The sequence below is a fragment of the Capricornis sumatraensis genome, chromosome 5 (genome assembly GCF_032405125.1).
Source record: "Capricornis sumatraensis isolate serow.1 chromosome 5, serow.2, whole genome shotgun sequence".
In the NCBI taxonomy this organism is placed as follows: Eukaryota; Metazoa; Chordata; class Mammalia; order Artiodactyla; family Bovidae; genus Capricornis; species Capricornis sumatraensis.
In genome coordinates, this window is record NC_091073.1 from 121,014,268 (window position 1) to 121,033,403 (window position 19,136).

Consider the following 19,136-nt stretch of genomic DNA (forward strand, 5'->3'; position numbering starts at 1 on the left):
ATGAAGAATTTGAAAGACATGCCTTGTGTTAATGGGAGGACATCCAAGAAGGAAGGTCACCATGAACTATAATGAGCCTGGCGTGTTTGCTGGACAGCAGATGCCTGGCCTGGAAGCACTGGCAGGATGTGACGAGTGTTAGGAGGGTCTGAGGCACTGAGTTCCAGATTGTACTCTAACGGCTCCTACAATCTGGAACAACTTATACGTCCTAACTGCTTTTATTGTGATAAGCCCACAGATGATGATCTTATCATTTCCCCTGATGCTGGGAAAGATGGAGAGCAGGAGGAGAAGGGAGCGACAGAGGATGAGATGGTTGGATGGCATCACTGACTCTTTGGACATGGGTCTGAGCACACTCAGGGAGATCGTGATGAGCAGGTGTGCTGCAGTCCATGGGGTCACAAGAGTCTGACATGACTTAGACACCGAGCAACAGTTGATCTTGCCGTTGGAAGGGGGACAGGCTCATAAACATGTGGATACATTTCAGGAAGCTCATGGATCTAGTCAGTCCATTAACCATCTTGGAATCATCTTGAGCATTTATCCAAGCTCAGATGTTAGGAGGTATCCATTAGAGTACTTTTATCCATGTGGAATAAAATACCTAACTAAAATACTGTAATTCAAATGGTAGGTATTTATCATGTTTTCACAAACAAGAAGTCCAGACCTAGCCAGTCCCAGGATGATTCAGTGGCTCAAAGACCATGTTTCTCTACTGCTATCATCATAATGTTGGCAAAGTAGCTGCAGTGGCACCATGCATCTCATCTCACACCCTCACCAAAAGGAAGGGAAAATTAGAACCTGCCTAATGTATTTCTGTCTTTTTCCAAAACTAGCCAGGAGGCAGCTTGTTCATATAATGATATTACATGAACACCCTTAGCTGTAAGGGTTTAGAGAGCATGTATTTCACGGAAATTCACCTCTGCTGAGTTGACAGAGGGCTGTGGCTCTTGGGGAGGCAGCGTAGTGCCTGCCACAATAAGTAATGAGACTCCTCGATTTATGAAATACTTGAGGAATGAGGCCTGCATTCCTTGAACTTGAACGGTGAGTTTGCACCATTCTTTAAATTGAAACAAATCTGAAAAGAGGGAGTTCTGACAGATTCTCATGAAAGAAAGAATTAATTTATACTGCTACTAACCTTACAGTTAGTTGCAAGCTTCCAAAGTCTTGAGAAGTGGGTCCCTAGGAGAATCTTAACAGTCTCTCTTCTGACTTTTCATCATTAGTTCTAGAAGGATTGTTAGGTGAATCTTGCTTATTTATTGAATCCTTACACTAAAGAGCAATTTATCGCAAGGATGACGGTAGATGCTTATTATTCACACTTGCATGAAGACTCTAAGTTAAGGCAAGTGTGCCTACATATTTATCCATAAAGGGGCACTTTTCAAAGTGTTCCTACATTATGCATTCTACTTTAAAGGCACAGTTGCCTGTAAGCCCCGAAAAGGAGTGTGTCTTATCCTGGCACTCTTATTTTCTCTGGAGTCTACTGCTTGGCTTAGAGGAGAGCCTGTTGGTAAATTTCACGTGGATTTTGGGAGCCTTTGAGACCGTGTGTTACAAGGGGCTAGCTGATCCAGGAGGTGCTATTTTAAGGAAGACTCTGACCGGTTAGGACCCAAAGGTAGCAATTCAGGAGTCTAAGCTGAGTTTCTTCGTATAGGTCAGAGCACAGAAATCGATGAAATAATAAAACCAGAGAACTAGAGAGAAGTTGTCCACAATGTATTAGGCAGCTCGGGGGACTGAAGAGGATGAAGTTAAATCACCTGCCTTCTCTTTGAGACATAACTCTCACCTTAAACCCTGGTTCAGCAACATTGATCGCTTAAGGAGGAGTAATAGATATATGCACTTTCTTGGGTTGATGTTTCATATTCTCCAAATCCCTGATTATCTGTGCTTTTAGGTGAGGTAATAAAGTCACAGAAAATAGGTGAAGTGATCATTTATAGAACCTCAGATCTAATCAGTCTTTTTTCCCCATTGCTTTCCTTTATCCAGATTCTTTTTCTTTTTTTCAATATCCTTCTAAAAGTTCAGGAAATGTATAACTGTTCCATTTTCAGAGGCTACCTTATCAAGTGGTGGGTTAGTTGGAAATGGGAGCAAAGGTTGAGAGGGATGAGGCAGGAAAAAGGCAGGTCCCGGGAGATGCCCACGTCCTAACGCCTGGAACCGTCATCCTAGGAGTGTGCTTCCTTGCAGATGCAGTTATGTTGAGTAGCTTGAGATGCGGGGTTTTCTTGGACTATCCAGTGGGTCATAAATGGAATCATTTGTGCCTTTGTGAGTGGAGGCAGAGGGAAATGAGACAGAGAGGCAGGAGAGAAGGCCATGTGGCCCCGAGTCAGAGGTGGAGTGATGCGGCCCCGAGTCACGGAGCACCCAGAGCAGCGGGAGCTGGGAGAGACGCAGACAGGAGAGGTGGGGGAGGCTCAAGAGGGAGGGGCACAGACACACAGGCGCACAGACACACAGGCGCACAGACACACAGGTGCACAGACACACAGGCGCACAGACACACACAGACACACAGACACACAGGCGCACAGACACACAGGCGCACAGACACACAGGTGCACAGACACACAGACACACAGGCGCACAGACACACAGACACACACACACACACACACACACACACACAGACACACAGGCGCACCGATACACACAGACACACAGACACACAGGCGCACAGACACACAGACACACAGGCGCACACACAGACACACACACACAGACACACAGGTGCACAGACACACAGGCGCACAGACACAGACACACAGGCGCACAGACACACAGACACACAGGCGCACAGGCGCACAGACACACAGACACACACATACACACACACAGACACACAGGCGCACAGACACACAGACACACAGGCGCACTGATACACAGACACACAGACACACAGATACACACAGACACACAGGCGCACAGACACACAGGCGCACAGACACACACACAGACACACACAGACACACACACACACAGAGACACACAGACACACAGGCGCACAGACACAGACACACACACACAGAGACACACAGACACACACACACACAGAGACACACAGGCGCACAGATACACAGGCACACAGACACACAGGCGCACAGACACACAGGCGCACAGACACACAGGTGCACAGACACACAGGCGCACAGACACACAGGCGCACAGACACACAGGCGCACAGACACACAGACACACACAGACACACAGGCGCACAGACACACAGACACACAGGCGCACTGATACACAGACACACAGACACACAGATACACACAGACACACAGGCGCACAGACACACAGGCACACAGACACACAGACACACAGGCGCACCGATACACACAGACACACATATACACACAGACACACAGGCGCACAGACACACAGACACACAGGCGCACAGACACACACACAGAGACACACACAGACACAGACACACAGACACACACACACAGAGACACACAGACACACACACATAGAGACACACAGACACACAGGCGCACAGACATACAGGCGCACAGACACACAGGCGCACAGATGCACACAGACACACAGGCGCACAGACAAACAGACACACAGGCGCACAGATACACACAGAAACACAGATGCACAGATACACACAGACACACAGGCGCACAGACACACAGGCACACAGACACACACACACACAGAGACACACAGACACACACACAGAGACACACAGACACACAGGCGCACAGACACACAGGCGCACAGACACACAGACACACAGGCGCACAGACACACACAGACACACACACACAGAGACACACAGACACACAGGCGCACAGACACACAGACACACAGGCGCACAGACACACAGGCACACAGACACACAGATACACAGGCGCACAGACACACAGGCGCACAGACACACACACAGAGACACACACAGACACAGACACACACAGACACACACACACAGAGACAGACAGACACAGACACACACACACACAGAGACACACAGACACACAGGCACACAGACACACAGACACACAGGCGCACAGACACACAGACACACAGGCGCACAGACACACACACACAGACACACACACACACACAGAGACACACAGACACACAGGCGCACAAATAGACACTGACAGACACACAGATACACAGACACACACAGAGACACACAGACACACAGGCGCACAGACACACAGACACACACACAGACACACACAGACACACACACACAGAGACACACAGACACACAGGCGCACAAATAGACACTGACACACAGACACACAGATACACACAGACACACAGGCGCACAGACACACAGACACACACACACACAGACATACACACACAGACACACACACACAGACACACACACACAGAGACACACAGAGACACACACAAAGACACACAGAGACACACATACACACAGACACACAGGCGCACAGACACACAGACACACAGATACACAGACACACACACAGAGACACACACAGACACAGACACACACAGACACACAGATACACAGACACACACACAGAGACACACAGAGACACACAGGCGCACAGACACACAGACACACAGGCGCACACACAGACACACAGACACAGACACACAGATACACAGACACACACACAGAGACACACAGGCGCACAGACACACAGACACACAGGCGCACAGATACACACAGACGCACAGACACACAGATACACACAGGCGCACAGACACACACAGACACACACAGACATAGACACAGACACACACATACGCAGACACACACAGAGAGACACACAGAGACACAGACACAGGCACACACACAGAGACACACAGAGACACACACACCGATACACAGACACACAGACACAGGCACACACATACACACAGAGACACACACAGACACAGACACACACAGACACAGACACAGACACACAGATACGCAGACACAGGCACACACACAGACACACACACACAGATACACAGACACAGGCACACACACACAGATACACACACACAGACATGCACGCACACAGACACAGACACAGACATACACAGACACAGACACACACACACACAGACACAGATACACAGACACAGGCACACACACACAGACACAGATACACAGACACAGGCACACACACACAGATATGCACAGACACACACAGGCACACACACACAGATATGCACACACACACAGACACACACACAGAGACACACAGACACACGCACACAGACACAGATACACAGACACACGCACACAGACACAGATACACAGAGACACACACACAGACACACACACAGACACAGATACACACACACACACAGAGACACACATACAGACACACACACAGACACAGATACACAGACACACAGACACAGGCACACACACAGATACACACACAGACACACACACACACAGACACACACACACAGACATACACACACAGACACACACACACACAGAAACACATACACAGAGACACACACACAGAGACACATACAGACACACACAGAGACACACACAGACACAGACACACACACACAGACACACAGACACAGGCACACACACAGACACACACACAGACCCACACACACAGATACACACACACAGATACACACACACAGACACACACACAGACACACACACACACAGACATACACACACAGACACACACACTGACACACACACACAGAAACACACACACACAGAGACACACAGAGACACACACAGACACACACAGAGACACACACAGACACAGACACACACACAGACACAGGCACACACACAGACACACACAGACACACACACACAGACATACACACACAGACACACACACAGAAACACACACACAGAGACACACAGACACACACAGAGACACACACAAAGACACAGACACACAGACACACAGAGAGAAACACACACACAGAGACACAGACACACACACACATAGACACACAGACACACACACACAGACACACAGACAGATACACACACACAGATACACACAGACACACACACACACATGTGTACATGCTTATGGCTGATTCACGTTGTATGGCAGAAACCAATATAACTATAAAGCAATTCTCCTCCAATTAAAGCATTTTTTAAATAGAAAAGATTGTCCCCTAAAGCTCCCAAGGAGCCCACTTTGATTTTGGCCCCTTTAAACTGATTTTAGGCTTCTGGGCTCCAAAAACCATGGGAGAATAAATTTCTCTTTTAAATGATCATATCTGTGGCCACATGTTAGAACCGTCCAAAGAAGCTGATAACAAAGGGAAACATTTACTGAATGCCTCCAGTGACTTTACGGCAGCCACAGCTTGAAGGCAGGCATGTAAGTGGACCCCCGGAGCCAGCAGAGCTAGGGAGAGGAACTGGCCACTTTGGATGCCGCGGCCCTGGTGACAGCCTCGCCATGAGGCCCACCTCTGCGTCCCTGGCCTCTCCCACTGAGCGCCCACACCGGCTCCTCTCCCCTCCCTGGGGGGCTCCTCTCAGCTTCAAAATGTGACTCTTTATCATCTCGACCACCAGGAAAGGAGCTGAAATTCATTCACATTAAGGTATGCACTTGCCTTTTTAAAAATTGAAGAGGAAAAGACGGTGTCTGCCTCCCACACTGACGTATTTCATTATTTTTGTTGTTCAGTTGTGTCCTACTCTTTGTGACCCCATGGATTGCAGCATGCCAGACTTTCTTGTCCTTCACTATCTCCTGGAGTTTTCTCAAACTCGTGTCCATTGAGTCAGGGATGCTATCTAACCATCTCATCCTCTGTCATCCCCTTCTCCTCCTGCCCTCAATCTTTCCCAGCATCAGGGTCTTTTCCAGTGAGTTGACTCTTCACATCAAGGGGCCAAAGTACTGGAGCTTCACCCTCAGCATCAGTCTCTCCAGTGAATATTCATGGTTGATTTCCGTTAGGATTGACTGGTTTGATCTTGCTGTCCAAGGGACTCTCAAGAGTCTTCTCCAGCACCACAGTGCTCAGCCTTCTTTATCATCCAGCTCTCACATCCATACATGACTACTGGAAAAACCATACTTTTGACTGTGCACACGGTTCTTGACAAAGTGATGTCTTTGCTTTTTGATATGCTGTCTAGGTTTGTCATAGCTTTTCTTCCGAGGAGCAAGCGTCTTTTAACTTCATGGCTGCAGTCATCACCTGCAGTGATTTTGGAACCCAAGAAAAACATTCATTAAACACATACAGACTCTACTTAACAATTCATATAAACTTAAGAGCAAGAACCAAATTAAAATAAATACAGGTCAATCAACAAAGTCAATAAATTTCAAATTAAGAAACAGTCATTTTGTGTGGCAGAAGATGAGGTTCCCAAAACTAAATCACCCCTTAAATGTGTTCGGGTGTTTGTTGTGACACCAATGTTTTGGGTTGGACGTTGCATTGGACATGCCTGCTCTTGCCTCACTGGGTAAAGCGTTGCCCTGCCCACCGTTTCTCTGCTGGGAGCTGCACTCTTTGTTCACAGAGACCCCTGTGCTTCCGGGAGACCAAATCAGCTGACTTGGCGTTGGTGCGTCATAAAGACGCACGCTCATTCAGGCAATTAATTTGGGTATGAGTGTATTTTTATGATCAGAATATAACTTCATTAATATTTATTGCCCAAATAATATGAATAAACAGAAAAACAGTGAAAAAGGTATTAACAATTACAGTTAAAATAAAAATAATAATACTTTTCTCATACTATCCGTGCTTCAACCAGTCCCTCGGCATCATTACTTTGGACCATTTCTGATTTTAATTCTTCCGGCGTTTATTTCTGTCACTGTAATGTGACGTTCATATATCAGTATTCACAGACTGCCTCCCATCCCAGTAGAACATTTAACTCACATTTCCTCCTGCTTTCTTTTCTCTACTCTGGGTTGGAGAAACTATCAGGTTATTTTCAGTTCCTCTAGACAGGGGTGCCCAACCTCCAGGCCATGGGCCGGTACCTCCTGTCACATCAGCAGCAGCGTTAGATTAGCAATAAAGCGCACAGCAAATGTGCTGGGCGTGAATCATCCCTAAACCACCCTCCGCCACCCTGCCCTCCCCCATTTGTGGAATAATTGTCTTCCATGAAACCCATCCCTGAGGCCGAAAAAGGTTGCGGACCGCTGCTCTAGAGACCTCTTTCATAAATTCCTATGAAAATGTCTTTACAAGTGCATTTCCTGTTCTGCTGATCTTCAGTGGAGTCTCCTGGCTTCTCGTCAGACAAGAGAGAGAAGCTAGTGCCCAGACGATCTTCTGCCCCATGCTACATGGTCCCTCCAGCTCTTCCTCCCAGCTCTCATCAGTGACATGTGCACTGTCCCACTTAATAAAATCTCCCACCAAACGGTTGATTTTAAAGTGGAAAATTCTAACACAACACTGTAAATCAACTGTGCTTACAAAAAAGAACGCAGATCTTTGAAACAAAAGCAAAAGCATTTTGCTTCTGTATTGAAAACAGTGAAGTCATCTAAGTATCAAGAATGGGTTTCAGCTTTACCACGTACTACAAAGTCTATGGATAATCACCTAAAAATCTGTGAAAAATTAAAAAAGAGAAGTTATTCCAAATAAATAGACACCTAAATTTTTAAATGGATAATTCATTTAAAACATTGACAATGTTTGACTTAGACATGTATTTCTCTTTAAAACCTGATAGTGCAGACAAAGCCACAGGGAGAGAGAAATTGTAGTACTTTGTCACTAAACAGCTTGTCTAGAGGTATTCAGGTCAAATAGACTTTTCAGTAGCTGCAGCTAGCTTATTCTTATTTGGACTTTGACTTTAGTAAACAGACCCGTTTTCTTAGCAATCCTAATGGATTGTTTCTATTTGACATTAAAAAGTAAAACTATCTTCATTACAGACAAAATGAAAAAGTTGTGTAGATAATGCTAATACATTTAGGGGTAGTTTTAGAAAGAACATGGAATACAAGGTCTATATTCAAATATTAATTGTATGTCTTAGGCACTAGCAGCAAAACTTTGGAAATGGAAATTTTGAAATTGCTAGTTGTATTATTTGCCTGGGCTGACCTAATGAAGCCACAGAGTGGATTCAAACAACAGAAATGTATTTTCGCACAGTTCCTGAGTCTTTAAGTGCCAGGGGAAGGGCCAGCAGGGTTGGTTTCCAGTGTGGCCTCTCCTCTTGGCTGCAGATGGACCTGGTCACTGGGTCTCACATCGCTTTTCCTCCGCTTGGATGCACAGGGGGAGAGAGAGACGGAGAGAGCCCTGTCTCTAGTCCTGTCTCCTTGCAAGGAGACCAGTGCTGTTGGACCAGAGCCCCACGTTTATGGTCTCATTTTGCCGCCTCCTTCAAGGCTCTGTTGCCAGGTATAGTCACATTGAGGATTAAGGCTTCCGCATATGAATTGGAGAGAGAAGAGTCGGTTCAATCCATAACGCCATTACATGTGGACCTCTGGTGCGAAGAACTGACTCATTGGAAAGACCCTGATGCTGGGAAAGACTGAGGGCAGGAGGAGAAGGACAAGAGGATGAGACGGTGGGTTGGCATCACCAACTCGATGGACATGGGTTTGACCTCACTCCGGGAGTTGGTGATGGACGGGGAGAGGCCTGCTGTGCTGCAGTCCACGGGGTCACAAAGAGTCAGACATGACTGAGCAACATGTACATCTTTGCTGTGTATTATTTTGCCTACACAGTCTGACCTCTGGCCTTCAAAGATTTACATCCATCCCGCATACAAAGTATATCCACTCCGTTCTGAGACCCCAGAAGTTTCAAACTATTCCAGAATCAATTCAAAGTCCAAAATTTCATCAGCTCAGCAGTCCCAAATGCTATCATCTAAATAATCTCAATGAGTTGTGAGTAAGACTCTGGGTATACTCTATCCCAGGGCACAATTCATCACGATTGTGAACCTGTGGAACTAAAGAAATAAGTGGTGTCTTCTCCTGAAAGTAATGGTGAGACAGGAATAGGGTAACAGTCATAAGTACTTCTGTTCCAAAAAGGAGAAATTTGAAGGAAAAAAGGGGTTACCAGTTCCAAAGCACTTCTAAGTGCACTTGGGCATGCTCCTGTGTGTGTTAAGTCCTGGGAATAATGGTCTGCAGATTGTAACTCTGTCCTCCGGGGATCATGTTTCTTCTTCATGAAAGGCAGCATGAGTTTGCAGCTGAGTAGTTTTATCAGCATGTTTCTTGTCTGAGGAGGCTGGAGGTCTGCCAGCCTTCTCTTATTTCATAGTCTCTCTGTCCTTTTCAGTCCAAGCTGGCAGAGCTTCTACAGATACACAATTCTGAAGAACCTGTGGGTTTCGTATGTATATCCTGGGCATTCATTCTGTTAGACCAGAGACCCCTCCATAGGGGTTAGCTAGATACTCCCATCTCTGTGTTTGGCTTCTGCTGAGACGGCTGAGAAGATTATGAGTTACACAGTTAGGCTCTTCAATGAGATTTTTACGTGAGTGAATACCCTGAGATTTTGATCTTGCAGTCGTATTGGCAAAAGTATGTTAAGCCACATCTAGTGAAGTGAATTTCTCAACTTCCGCATTTTTTACAGTCTGGGTAAGGGGAGATAATTCTCCAGAGGAAATACAGAAATAGCCAATAAACACATGAAAAGATGCTCGACACTATTAGGGTTGAAACATTATTCACCCACAAAAAGGAATGAAGTGCTGGTAGATATTATTACATATTATCACATGGATGAAACTTGAAAATGAAATATACCAATAAAAAAGACCAAGATATTATACGACTCCATATGAATTACTCATAGTAACCAAATGTATAGATACAGAAAACAAATTTTTCATTGCTTAGGACTGGGAAGAAATGGGTGGACGTGGGGAGTGGCTGCTCATGGTTATGCAGTTTTAGAGAGGAACAATGAAAATGTTCTAAACTTCGGCCGTAGCACTGCTGCTGCTGTTCAGTTGCTTAGTCGTGTCCGACTCTTTGCAACCCCGTGAACAGCGGCGCACCAGGCTTCCCTCTCCTTCACTGTCTCCCGGAGTTTGTTCAAACGCATGTCCATTGAGTCGGTGATGCCATCCAGCCGTCTCCTCCTCTGTCGTCCCCTTCTCCTCGTGCCCTCAATCTTTTCCAGCATCAGAATCTTTTCCAATGGGTCAGCTCTTCGCATCAGGTAGTCAAAGTACTAGAGCTTTAGCTTTAGCATCAGTCCTTCCAATGAATATTCAGGACTGATTTCCCTTAGGACTGACTGATTTGATCTCCTTGCAGTCCAAGGGACTCTCAAGAGTCTGCTCCAGCACACTTCGAAAGCCTCAGTTCTTCTGCGCGCAGCCTTCCTTATGGCCCAACTCTGCTGGAAAAACCCTAGCTGTGCCTGTGTGCACCTTTGCCGACAGAGTGATGTCTCTGCTTTAGACTGTGCTGCCTAGGTTTGTCCTAGCTTCTCTTCCAAAGAGCAAGTGTCTTTTAACTTCATGGCTGCAGTCACTGTGCTCAGTGATTTTGGAGCCCAAGAAAATAAAATTTATCACTGCTTTCACTTTGAAGTGAAATGAAGGGAAGGGAAGTCGCTCAGTCGTGTCCGACTCTTTGTGATGCCACGTACTGTAGCCTACCAGGCTTCTCAGTCCATGGGATTTTCCAGGCAAGAGTATTGGAGTGGGTTGCCATTTCCTTCTCCAGGGGATCTTCCCAACCCAGGAATCAAACCCAGGTCTCCCGCATTGGAGGCAGACACTCTATCCATTGAGCCACCAGGGAAGCCCTTCTGTTTGCCAAGAAGTGATGGGACTGGATGCCATGATCTTGGTTTTTTGAATGTTGAGTTTCAAGCCAGCTTTTTTCACTCTCCTCTTGCACCCTCATCAAGAGGCTCTTTAGGCCCGCTTCACCTTCTGCCGTTAGAATGGCATCATCTGCATATCTGAGGTCGTTGATATGTTACCTGCTTTAAATGTCATTGTTCCTAAGCCGTTGATAGTGAAGCATAACTAAATTTATTCTTTCATTATGTCAAGAATCTACTAAAGAAATATGAGTAGTATGTACAGCAGACATCGTTATTTATTGTACTTTTTCTATTAAAAGAGAAAAGAAAAGAAATCTGATTGGAATTATTGGACCCAACCTCTGACCATATCTGGCACAGAGCGCTCATTTTGCACTGGCACGCAGGCACGGTCCCTCTGTGTTCACCGAGCTTTTTCCTTCTCTGCACAGCTGTGTTAGGATGCTTGTTAATGGAAAAGGCTGCAGCGACTTGCTTCTCAGCAAACTCTGTGTCATTGGAACTTGTGAATTAACAGTGCAGACACTGAAAAATGAAAAATTGATTTCCGCATGTTCTTCCTTAGGTGTTTGTATGGAAACGCACACCGATTATCAACCTCTATAGAAATAACACACAAGTTTCCCAGTGACTGATTCTGAGCATTAGAGTAGTTTTGCTCTGCGTCTCAGGCTGGGGTCTGTCTCCCTGTGGATTTGCACCTGACATGCCCACCACTGTCCTTTTCCTCTTCGAGTTTTTAAAGCACTTGGTACTTGACATCACCCACACTGTTCACAGCAGAGTGACCACTTGCTGTGTGCCCGTCATTGTTGATCTGATTTGATGGCCAAGTCTTTTCCAGTTAAGGAAATGTATGCCTTTAAAAGTTTTTCCCAATCTTTTCTTTATTACAGAAAACATTTTTACCTGGAGAGCAGTGTTCTATCAGGATCATCATTAAATGTTACCTGCGTTTTGTGATTTTATTAGCTTCCTGGCTCTGGAATATGTTATGAATAAGCCAGATTCTGTGAATAATGTCAGTATTTAAACTCTCCTGCAGATGTGGTTAATGTTGACCTTACTGTCCTCCTGGACATCTTTAGAGAAGCCACTTAGCCTCTTAGGAGCTCAGGTCTACCTTCCATAAAATGGCTTTCTTTCCTCCTCCTTGCAGGATTGAGAGGTAATAACTGTCAGAGTCCTCCAAACACAGCAAAACATTTTAGAGTTGTCACTTTACATCACAAGGACCCAAAGAAACCATCCCCTGAAAGCAGTTCACCAGCTTAACGCACATGAGACCTTGATTCCAAAGAAATAGAAATCTATTAGGCACAGCAGAAAATGACTGAAAAGTTTTTTCTCAAAATTATCAGTTTGATCAGTTTAATTATCAGTTTGAAAAAGTTTTTTTTCAAAATTATCAGTTACATAGAGCTTGTAACCTAAGAGCAGATGATCTTGATAAAGCTAATTTGGAACATTAGAAATTAAAATAAATTATTTAGAAAATTAAAACAGCAAAATGATAGAGCTTGATACACTAAAGAAAAAAAAAAAGATAAAAATTGAGCTGAAGACATAATGCAAATCCTTCCAGAGACGTAAAAATGCAGGGGACCTAGAGGTTCCTGGTGAGGTCCAGTGGGGTCTGGAATGACGGAGAAGCAGTGTTGAATTGGACAGTTACTGATAACATTCCTGATGCAGAGAAAGGCAGTTCTTAGACTGTAAAGAGTACTGACTGGTAAGCAGGATAGTTAAAGAAAAGCCACAGCTGGACATTTTTCTAATGGGATTTCAGAATATCAAGTATGGGAGACTATACCTTCCTCGCTGGGCATTTTCAGCTCCCACTTTCTGCTGCACCAGTGCCAACGCGCTCGCAGTCTCCTGAAAGCACGGCAGTCGTCAGTGCCTTCATGGCCTTGCCGTCCTCCCAGCTGGAATGTTCCTCCGTTATGTTATCTTGGCCAGCAGGGTCTTTTCTCAGTTCCCCCCGCTTTTTGTCCTGCAGCCCCCGGCACGCCAGGCGCGGCCGCCCTCAGCCCCGTCACTCTCGCAGTGTGGTCACTCTCTCAGCGCTGGTTCCATTCCTCTTTGAGATTCGGAGAGTCAGAATCGGTTACAGGGTCTTTCATTTGTGATTCTTTGGGGCTCAGCCTGACTTCTGAACATGGCAGTCCCTTGTGCTTCTCCCCACCTCAAAGGATTTTGGAATGCATCAGGCTGTAAGTCAGTAGCTTAGTTAGAGAGCACCTGACCGTGTGAACAAGCTGTCAGGCTCCAGAGGGGTGAGCGGAGAGTGTCTTGAGGAGGGAGGGCTGACTATTGGCAGAAGCGCCTGTCCCGGCTTGAACGGAGCACTCTCTACAGTAATGCCGTAGACGCAGTAATAGTATAGTGATAGCATATAGGAATGCTGCCACTGTAGGCTCTCCCTACTTAAGTCATGTAAGATTTTAAAGTTTTTTTTTTAAGCCAAGGAAGTAGTAGTCATTTAAAAATAAAACACATTTTCAGTGGTCCAGTGGTTGAGCCTCCGCACTTCCAACACAGGGGGCGTGAGTTCAATCCCTGGTCAGGGAGCGCTGCATGCCATGCAGTGTGGCAAAAAAAAAATAATAATAAAATAAAATTTAAAAACCACCTTTTTTGTTTTGATGCATAGAACAGTCGTTTGTGAAAAGAAAATTTTTTCAGAAAGTGAGTGGGTCGGCTCTTCATATTTGACCCAAAGTTTGTTTAAAGGCAGTCTTTCACTCTTAGTGGGCTTCCTGCGGCTACCAAAACGTGCAGCTAGACCCCTCCCTGAATAGAAGTGTTTATTAGGTAAAGGTTAAGTTTTAATATGGATAGTTATTTTCTGACCATGTATGTGAGTGTCTCTGACATATTTGCTTGTGTTCTTGCTTTATATATTGTGTTTTAATTGAAATATATTTGACACTGTGTGAGTTTACGGCGTCCCAGGTGGCGCTAGTGGTAAAGAATGCGCCTGCCAGTGTGGGAGACGTGAAAGAGGCGGGCTCGATCCCTGGGTCGGGAAGATCCCCAGGAGGAGGGCGTGGCAGCCCGCTCCAGTATTCTTGCCTGGAGAATCCTATGGACAGAGGAGCCTTTCAGGGTCCACGGGGTCACAAAGAGTCAGACATGACTGCGTGACTCACACACACGTTTAAGGTGCACAACATGTTGGCTTGATGCCTTTACGTGTTGCAATATGATTGCCTTTGTAGGATCACCTAACACCCTCTGTAAGGCCACATGATTAGCTTCTTTCTTAGGGTGGGAAAAACTATGATCTAGTCTCTTACCACGTTTGATGTTTATAGTACAGTTTTGTCATCTCTAATTACTAAAAGTGCATGAGAGCTCCAGGACTTATTTATCAACTAGTTGCAAATATACTTCCTAATTACTAGTTCACGGTATAACTTTATTAGATCGATGTCCAGTAATCTTTAAATTTTTCATTTATTGTCTGTTTTCTGTGCTGAAATGCATCGTGCTTGAAGCAGTGCATCTCTCTCCGAGACTGCTTCAGAGGCAGATGAGAAAGTCCTAGAGGGAAGAACTGGGCTTGGTTTTAACGTGCTTTGATTAGCACCTAGGAGAGCTCCACATCCCATCAGGTCTAACAGGAAGGCCCCCTCAAGCCTCATCGTTCTGTGCATTTAAGAGACTTTCACATGCACCAGTCCTATTTGATGTGCAAGGCACAAGTCCGTGTACAACATTTCTGTGAATTTCAGTAATCTTTCATGCCCAGGGAGGCCACGAAGAAGAAACCAAAGGAGATGTAACAAAATCTATACGCTAGAATCCTAGAAGCTTTGAGGATTTCATTCAGAGATGATCATTTTTTCATTCTGTAATATAAATTTTTTTTTTGTTTCCCCAACCTGCCACAGAATTTGAAACAGAAAGCTGAAAGAGGCAAAGGGTAGTGTTGAGGGCAAGCCCTGTGGCAGCCCAAGAAGTGAAGGCTGGCTCAGCAGCCAGAACTGGAGAGAGAAGCAGACAGACCAACCAAACATCCCCCTGTAAAATCGCAGTGATCTGAAACCACCTCACGCAGGATGCCCACAGACCTGCACACCCCAGCTAACACTCGTGATAACCCCACGCCGCAGGCCAGCACAGAACTAGAGAAATGGGGACCGGCATCTCCAGGAAAAGGGCAGCAAAAGAGGCATCTTTTATTTCACAGAGCAGGGTCGTAAATAAGCATTCTGCGTAAATGAGGAACATCAGACAAAGGTTAGAGAGCGTCTTGTTAGTATAACAGCCGTGGGGGTGGTTTGATGTCCTGTCCAGTGGGGGTTTTGGGGGGAGAGGTGCTCTTGCTTTACAATGTGGTGTTGGCTTCTGCTGGTCAGCAGCGTGACTCAGCTGTAAGTATGCACACAGCCCCTCCCTCTGGAGCCTCCCTCCCACCTCCCCCAGCCCACCCCTCTCTATCCGCAGAGAGATGGCCTCCCCAAGCCAAGCTCCTTGCTCAACACGCAGCTTCCCACTCGCTGTCTAGCAGTGTGGCTGTGTCAGCAGCCTCCTGGTCATCCCGTCTCCTGCCCCTGACGCTTCCACACATTCTGTTCCCTGCGTTTGCGTCTCTGTTCCTGCCCAGCTTTAATCTGCTCAGACTCGCAGATCAGAAGGTGGACAGCCTATTGTCTTGTCAACGTAGATGAATGAATTTTTGTGCCTGTAATGAGGGAACCTTTCTGAGGCAGATCTAAACCCCCAGAAGCTTCAGCCTTAGGAGTAGGATAAAAGCTGCCAGGTTCCTAAAGTCTCTCCGCTGGTGTCATTACCTGAATACCTCCTCTTGGGATGGAAGTTCAAGTCTTATCCCGGGTGCTTACTCCCAAGCCTGCTGATCCAGGGGAGGCGGGGAGGTCAGAATCTGGTAGTTTGCACACAGAATGTGGGGTGGGTCCTTATCTGGAAGACTACTCCCCAACCTGAAGGCAGCCAGGAACGAGTGAGGCATATGGGGATAAATACCTAAGGAAGGCGCTACTTGTTTTTGGATTTCAGGCGCCCAGTGTGTGGTTTGCTGTTGCCATTATGAATGCTCCATGAATGACTGGTTACATAATACAGTTGTGATCCCATCCCTTTTTTTAAACTATTTCCACCGTATTGCTCATCAGTCAGTTTTTCAACAGTCATTTACCTTCATATCTAAGAAATACGGTTGTTTATGTTTTACAGGTGGAGAGGGCATAGCGATGCCGTTTTACCGTACTATGATTCCCCTTACCATAGCTTTTGATAGCTTTGTTGTGATTGTTCAGTCCCTCAGACGCGTCCGACTCTTTTATGACCCCGTGGACTGTAGCCCGCCCACCAGGCTTCTCTGTCCGTGGGATTTCTCAGGCAAGAATACCGGAGTGGGTTGCCATTTCCTTCTGGGGATCAAACTGGCATCTCCTGCACTGGCAGGCGGATTTTTTTTTTACCACTGAGCCACCTGGTAGCTAAGCTATTAGTAAACGCAAAAAGCATGCCTGGCTTTTGTTCAGCACTAGGTATAGAAATTATGTTTAACCCTGTATACCATTTCTGGGTGGCAATCAGAATGTTTTATGGTCCTCTCTTTTTTAACCAAGGAATAAAATTTTTTGTCTCTGTGCCTTGCTCTTTTCTAGCGGAAGATAACAGTCTGTCTCAAAAGAAGAAGGTGACTGTGGAAGACCTCTTCAGTGAAGATTTCAAAATCCATGACCCGGAGGCTAAGTGGATAAGTGGTGAGTCCTGAGTGCGTTTGGGGAATCTCTCCTGCTCTCTGCCACTCTGAGCGCTTGGGTTTTGCCATTCGCCTTTCACCTTCTCTCTCTGGCTGCAGAAGTGGACCCACAGAGCTCTTGCTGTGGTCGTCTCATTCTAAGGAAATGTGTGTCTGGTCAAATCAGGCTGTTCCTTCATGAGAAATGGGTCTTCAGGGTCGCCTCCCTGAGTCACTGCTTCTCAGACCCAGACGTGAGATGTTGCTAAGCAACAGGGCAGGGCGAGACACAGCTGAGCCTCCCTCCCTTCTCCGCATTTCTTTATACCCTTTTGCACGCCTCTCGCTTTCACTCCCAACTAGGTCCAGGCTCCAGAAGGAACTGAAGGCATTCTTCTAGAATGCTGCCTAGTGAAGGGAACAGTGGAGTCCAGTGCCCACATGCGGATAACTTAATCTTCCTCTTGAATTTCAGTCTAGATGAAATCTTGTTTTCTTGTTTGGGGGGGGATTTTTTTTTTTAACCACAAAGCAACATAGAACTGGAGGTGAAAGGCAGTTTGTTTATAATAGCCTATTGTTGGTTCAAAATAGCCTATTTCCTTTAGTTGGGCCTGAAATAACTCTAGACTGCAGTCCTGGGGAAAAGGATGTAAGTGGCTGCTCGCCCATCCTCTGCAGGCTTCTCTGCATCCCCCTTGCACAGTCTGGTCCTAGGACCTCTCCAGTTAGCTCCACAGATACTGCTTTCATTTCGTCTTAGCCTCCATGGGATGCACTTGAAAACTGATCCTCGGGGCAGATAACCTGTGTAGTGGAATACCAGAGGTCAGTTCACAGCCTGGCTTTTATAGCAAATGAGGCCGAGAGAGGTTAAGTGCCTTCTCGGAGGTCACAGAGCTAGTTAGTGACACAGCTGAAGCTGGAAGCCTGTCTCCTACCTTCCTCCCCATTTTGTGCGCTTGCCGCTGATACTTTGTTGAATGACACTGTGGCATGTTTTCTCGCTGTCAAGCTCCTCTGAAATGCCATTTATGCTTCACAAACTGTCGAAAAGCAACCAGCAATGACTCTTTGCTTTCCATCTCCCACTGGGCAATAGCTTCTCCTTTGTCCTTCACTGTGGCTTCGGTATTAATTCCTGGTTCTTAGATTTGCTTATTTAAAAATGAAAGGAGTAGCTGAATCTCAGAGGGAATGCATTTTATAAGAGGGAACTGGGAAGAAATGAGGGCAGCGTACTGTGAATACCAGTAGGAGGCACACACAGAAATCCAGAGCACTGACAGAGCCAAGCTCTTTGTTGTTGGAGGAAATACTTTGACCTCTGGTCCTGAGGGGACTCGGCATCTGCTTCCTGTTTGCGTGCTCCCATCGCAGAGAGAGGGTTGAGCACGGATCGCATGCTCTGGGCCAGATCTTGGGAATAAAAGGTGATGACTGTCTTCTTAAGGAGCGCAGCAGCATCCTGGAGACAAACAGAGCGACCAGTGGTGGTCATGACACAAAGTGCAGGAAGGCTGTGATTTTCTCGTTCTTCCCGAGAAGGAGTTTCAAAGATGGTGTGTACCCTCGGTCTCAAAGGCACAGGGTTCAGAGGCAGTCGGAT

At 46.2% G+C, this 19,136-nt stretch overlaps 1 protein-coding gene across 3 annotated transcripts in view; it reads left to right on the forward strand.

Annotated features, from left to right (window-relative positions):
* Positions 1–19,136, forward strand: part of DPP6 (dipeptidyl peptidase like 6) — a 799,813-nt gene that overhangs the window by 435,778 nt on the left and 344,899 nt on the right. For all 3 annotated transcript variants that reach the window (XM_068972565.1, XM_068972566.1, XM_068972567.1), the window contains exon 3: positions 17,451–17,549. In XM_068972565.1, the coding sequence (XP_068828666.1) occupies positions 17,451–17,549 (99 nt within the window). The remainder of the gene's footprint in view (positions 1–17,450; positions 17,550–19,136) is intronic.